The 6,343-nt window shown below is 34.9% G+C and overlaps 1 protein-coding gene across 1 annotated transcript; it reads left to right on the top strand.

Annotated features, from left to right (window-relative positions):
- The first annotated feature begins 4,466 nt into the window (after positions 1 to 4,466).
- LOC132178192 (CLAVATA3/ESR (CLE)-related protein 17) lies at positions 4,467 to 4,796 on the top strand. The gene has a single exon (XM_059590642.1). The coding sequence runs from the start codon at positions 4,467 to 4,469 to the stop codon at positions 4,794 to 4,796; it is 330 nt and encodes a 109-aa protein (XP_059446625.1).
- The last annotated feature ends 1,547 nt before the right edge of the window (positions 4,797 to 6,343 follow it).

Genomic DNA, 6,343 nt, shown 5'->3' with positions numbered 1-6,343 from the left:
ATCTAGATCCTGTCTCCTCAATTGCCACAATAATATAGTAAAATTTCAAAACTAATGACTGAGGATGTTGTATTTCAAAACTAGTTTGGAGTCAAAGATGCTTGGACCAATATAAAAAGCTAATTGTTTGTCTTTCATTTTTTAGCCTAATTTGCAAGCTTCTTTCTTTCTTGGGTTAAATGCAATTTTGGTACCTGTACGTGGTAAGGCCCAAAATTAAATAGACTCATCGGTTTCAAAAAGTGTTCCAAGTGGTACCTGTGAATATTGAAAAAACACACTTAGTACCTCCGTCCATGATCCGTCCAAAAATTTAATGGAACTACACCTCAACATGCTTAAAATGGCAACACATGTCCCAGATGCCACATATTAATGCCAAATCAGCAGATTAGCTAACGTGGCATTATATCATAAGTAGTACCTAGGCTTTTGCTGCCACATATGCTTTAAAAAATAATAAAATAATTAAACAAATAAAATTTTAAAAAATAAAATAAACATTTTAAACCTAAGCCTATATACCCATTTCGAAAACATTTTAACCCGTTAGGTTTTCTTGAGACACCACCGTTTCAACCTACACCACCGTTGAGTCGTAAGCACCCAAGTTTTAGACACTGTGGAAAACACCAAGCTTCACCAAGCTTGGAAGAGCTAAATCGTTTGTCTGCTCTAGCACCAAAGAACCAGTTCATATGAACTAGGGTTCAACCAATTTGGGGAAAAATATCAAAGTAACCCGAAATCTTAGATGCAGATTAGAGATTGGGTCTATCAGAGATTGAACTATAAGTGATGAGGTAGGCAGGTAGCACTGTTGAAGATAACATAATTTAATAAGCATCAGAAATCTCTCTCTCTCTCTCTCTCTCACACACACACACACACACACATTCAAGTCGTCAAGTCTTCCTCATAGTCTTCCATGCTCACACACACACACACGCGTTTCAAGTCTTCCTTATAGTCTTCAATGCTTACACACACACACACACACACACACACACACACACACACACACACACACACACACACGTTTCAAGTCTTCCTTATAGTCTTCAATGCTCACACACACACACACACACATTCAAGTCTTCAAGTCTTCTTCATAGTCTTCAATGCTCACCTGTTTCAAGTCTTCCTCATAGTCTTCAATGCTGAAATTGATGTCTGCCTCCACTCTTCGGAATTTGACGGTTGCCCTATCATATGCACTGTACACAGATTTTCTTTCCTCTTTCAATCTCACATTCTTCAGAGAAAAATTTTATTCACTTTCGAAGTAAAAGAAAGGTAAACAAGAGGGGAGGAGGGGGGAGAAGCAAAAATAGAAACCACACACCCATAAAGGAAAATTTATGGATCACAGATGTAAGAAGACTAACCATATGTGAGTCTCCCACCAGCCGATTCTCCGGTAAAATGTAAGGCCGCGATATTGGGAGCTCTTCGACCTCAGCCCATGCCGGCTTTTCTTTAGGGGGTTCAACCAATTTGGAAAAAAATATCAAAGTAACCCGAAATCCTTCAAGCAGAAATCCAGACGGACGATTGAACACAAGACTGCTGGTACCCAGAAACAAAACGGCAGCCGATATAGGTTGAAACAATGGTGTTTGTATTTGCAAAACCTCCATCTCTAGGGCTGGTGTATTGAGAAAACCTAAGGGGTCAAAATGTTTTCGAATTGGGTATGGGTATTCCGCTTTAAGTTTAAAATGTTTATTTTATTTTTTATAATTTTATTTGTTTCATTATTTTATTATTTTTTAAGCATATGTGGCAACCAAAGCCTAGGTACCACTTATGATATAATGCCACGTTAGCTAATCTGCTGATTTGGCATTAATATGTGGCATTCAGGACATGTGTCGCTATTTTAAGCGTGCTAAGGTTTATTTCCGTTAAATATTTGGACGGATCATGGACGGAGGTACTAAGTGTATTTTTCCAATATTCACAGGTATCACTTGGGGCACTTTTTGAAACTGAGGAGTCCGTTTGATTTTGTACCTTACCACATGTACCAAAATTGCATTTAACCTTTCTTTTTTGAAGTCAAAGATGCTTCCTCCTGTTACATTACAATTACTCCAACACAAATTAATTAATAGTCCTTTTTTGTTAAAACATTTTCATAAATATGAAGTGGAGTTCTAATTAAATCAGGTACTTTTTTTTTTTTTTTTTTTTTCTAATTAAAAAGGAATGCGAGAGAGAGATCAACTACAACTATTCTGCTTGGACGCGATCATAGTAACAACTATTCACTGGAAGTCGCACATGAGGAGTCTAAACAGTAAGAACTACATGCATGCGCTAGCTCCCTCAAGTTCGACTAAGCTCTAGCATGACCCAACCCTACTAGGGCATACATCAATGAGAATCAAGGTGATTTACACTAATAAAACATGAAGATTCTTAGTGAGGGCTTCGAACCCATGCCCTAGTATTTAGTACCTAACCACTTTGGAAATTTCAAATTTCTAATATCAATGCTTTCAAGTTGAGTTAATGATTATTGACTCTTTGCAGTCAATAACATACCAATTTCCTGTTTGGTGTTTGTTTTTTTTTTTCTTCCATTTTCCTTAGCTCTGCTTATTTCGATCTTGAGTTTGTTGTAGGGAACCCACCCTGAAACTTTTGTTTCTTGTAACCCTCCTTGTTTATTAATGGATTGACGTATTTACTAAAAAATAAAATAAAATGATTATCGTAATTTTTTCGTTAAAAAGGCATACCTATATGATTGAAGGAAAACTTCACTTCGCTTGTATATCATATTTTTCGATCATGCTATGGAATAGCAGAAAACTATCTTGTGATTCTGCCCACCGTCATTTTTATGGAATAAAAGGCCAATCGTAAGACGTAGATTTTGTGTTGACAAGCCATGTGATAAACTTCGAATGCATTAATTGATTAAATTTATGAAGATTAATTGACATGGGCTAGCTCCTTATTATATATAGCTAGCTGTCATTCTCGGTGTATGTCATAGTAGCTACGCTGCTCACATATTTCTCTGCTCTCATACGTACTTTGAATGTCAATGATCATCCCACGTTTCCTATAATAATTATGACAAAGACGCCTTGATTATGGCATCTCAGAAATCCCATCTTTTTTTTTTTTTTTAATTGAAATTTGTGAGCATCATAAACAACCCATTCCCTTTTTACTATTGAAGTGAATGTTTCTGTCATTTTTCTGAACCTTTTACAGATAATTAAAAACTGGATTCAGAAAAATATATTAGTCAAGAGAAGCAAGCAAAGTCTTCTCTTTTAATTTTTTATTGTTTTTAAACTTTATTTTAGACCTTTAAACTATTGCGCGTTTTAAGAAGATCCTTTTAAATTTTAAAAATTCTTAATTTAAACCCTGAATTTTTAATTTGATTCAATTCACCCCCTTTCGTCAAATGTTAAAAGTGATAAAATAACATTTATACTCCTAATTTTTTTTTTAATAAAATTTCAAATTAAAAATAAAATAAAAATGAAAATCGAAGGGTAATTTGATCTTTTTATGCATTTATGTTAGAAGTTAACGGCTAAAACTAACAGAGGGGGTAAATTGATTGAAATTGAAAGCTCATGAGTGTAAATTGAGAGTTTTTGAATTTTTGTAAGGTTTTCTCAAAACCCCCAGTAATTTAGGGGTCTAAAGTGAAATTTTCCCAAATTTTTTTTTTTTTTTTTTTTAACTCATATATATATATATATATATATATAGTCAAAAACTAAATTAATATTAGTCTTTGTAAAATCTTTCAATTGAGATCTCTCTCTGCATTTGGGATCTAATATATATATATATATAGTTGGTGCTAATGGAAGTCAAACCTCAGGTCAGTAAAGACAGGCTTATAAGACACTGAAATGGAAGCACAGACAAAAGGGGCAATTCAGTCATCACAAAAGAAGAAAGAAAATGTAATAGAAAGGCAAATCTCTGAAGCCAAGATCTACAATTAAGTAAAGGCCCTGCTGTGAAAAAAGCCAAAAATGACACCACCACCAAGTTTTGTTTACCAATGCCCCTCTAAATTTGACTACATATCCCCGGAGACAACGGCTATTAATACTGGACAGTCACACACCTTCTCCAACCCAACATGGAAAAAAAGGTTACATTAAAAAAAACGAAAATAATAATAATAATAAAAAAAAACACAAAACACACACACACAAATGCCAAAAGGGTAAGAGGGAAAACTCAAAGCAGCGGTGGTGTGTGAGAGTAAAAGGTGCAAACTCCGAAAGATTCAGAAGTAGAAGTGAAATAAGAAAACATTAGAAGGTTCCAGGAATCAAGGGTCAAGCAGCAGCTAGCTCATGTGACTAGACCCATGAGATAAGGAAGGCCGGAAGAAGCAGCAAAAGTCTTTTCTTTTTTCTCTCTTTCTTTCTACTCTCAGAATTCACACTCTAGCTAGATACTCTATAGTTAATGCAATGATAGCTCTTTCGGAAGCTCCAAGAGCAAGATCAGGAGCTACTGCGGCTGCAATCTTCCTGTTGTGGGTCTTCTTAATCTCCACCCAGATAGCTTTGTATTGCGCTGCTGCTGCTCATGAAGACACCGGCGGCCGCTTCATTAGGTCTCCGCCCGCCAGGAAAGAACGTTTTTCCGAGACGACGGCGCCGCCGTTGTTCCATGCACCTTCAAGCAGTACTGCTCCAGCTCAGCAGCTTCTGGGTGGGGCCAAGAATGGCGATCCGGACACGCTTTATGGAGACGACAAGAGAATAATTCATACAGGTCCCAATCCTCTTCATAACTAGTGTGTGTATTGTAAGTCCTTCAACCTAGAAATTCAAGTGGGTTGTCTTTCTGTTATCAGCTCTTGTATTTTTTTTTTCTTTTCTTTTCTTTTTTTTTTTAAAAAAACTTTTGTATTAGAATGAGAGCAAATCTTTAGCCTTTTTCAACATAGTTTAATGGGGTTATGGGGCAGTTGTAGCAATGGCGAAGTGATCGATGAGGAGGCTAAAGTTAATGCTCTTGTTTCTTTTGCAGTAGTCTTCTTCTTTCTTTCTTTCTGTACTTTCTGTTAAAATGTATTCGAATTTAATTTCTGTGTACGTAGTTACTCTTTTATCATTTACTTCTCTTTTACCTGTTTTGCCACCACAATGTATTCGAGCGCGTCATAATATCCTTAAACACTTTGAAACATGATGTTTTTGCTTCTTCTAAGTTCTAACAAAAACATGCTATCGAGATTATGTCTTGAAAAACATTTAGGTTTCAGGGGGATGAAGTGACAAAGCATGGCATTTATCAGAAGTGAGAGGAGCGCCCTCTCTCTCTCTCTCTCTCTCTCTCTCTTTCATTGTCAACGTTATATATATGTATTGGCATCAGTGCCCGAAAAGGGAAACACAAAAGTGAAACATGGTCAAATTGAGGAATTATTTTCAGGAGAGTATTATTATTTTCCTAGAAAAAAAAAAAAAAAGAAAAAGAAAAAAAAAAAAAGATTGGATTCCTTCTAGGTGTAGCTAGGTATGTCGTTTAAAGGATTTTGCTGATTGAAAATTGATCGATATTAAGTTATTATAAGGTTCCGGCTGTCTGCCTAATTTGGCAAGTCCATCATGATCTATAATCTTGTTGCTTAGAGGCTAGCTAGGCTGTGTTTAGCAACAATTTTTTTTTTTTCCTTTTTTCTTTCCTTTTCATTTCTCTTAATTAAAAAAATTAAATTTTTTTCTTCATGTTAATAAATAGTTTTCTTCATCTTTATATTAAATCAATAAATTAACTTTTATTACTATTCTAAGAAAAAAAAAAGGATAAAACTTTGCGAAATACAAACCTATTTCCATTGATTTCTCTAAATTCGAATTCCGACCTCCCAAATATCTCCTCAAGCATGCATCGCTGCAATACTGTAAACTACGTCGAGGTTGGGTTCCAATTGTACCCTTAAGGGTAAGGTTGAAAGGTCTCGCAACAATCATATGCAGCCATTTGTTAGAGGATTAGGTCATTTTTTGACCTATTTAATTTCTACTATTTAGTTGTATTTTTTTGCATACTAATTTTCGTTTTAGGTTTGTTGTTGAAAAGCTTACCATTTTTTTTTTTTTTTTTGATGTTTTAAGTCTTGAACGTACCCTTTTCCCAAATTTGTTTAGGAAAAAAAAAAAATCTTATTTCCAACAACATCCATTTAATCTTAATGGTCCTAATTAACCAGTTTCCACCCTAAAAGGAAGAAATATTTCTTGACATTTTGATCAACACAAGATTTAGAGAGAAAATTTTCTTACAAACTGAATTACATGAATAAAAATTATACAATTTTCACATACTAAGAAAAAAC

Source organism: Corylus avellana, chromosome ca4 (genome assembly GCF_901000735.1).
Source record: "Corylus avellana chromosome ca4, CavTom2PMs-1.0".
Lineage (NCBI taxonomy): Eukaryota > Viridiplantae > Streptophyta > Magnoliopsida > Fagales > Betulaceae > Corylus > Corylus avellana.
This window is presented reverse-complemented; position numbering and strand designations above follow the sequence as displayed.

What these genes read in the sequence shown, in the direction of transcription:
- LOC132178192 (XM_059590642.1), top strand. Translation starts at nt 4,467, where the DNA reads ATGATAGCTCTTTCGGAAGCTCCAAGAGCAAGATCAGGAGCTACTGCG.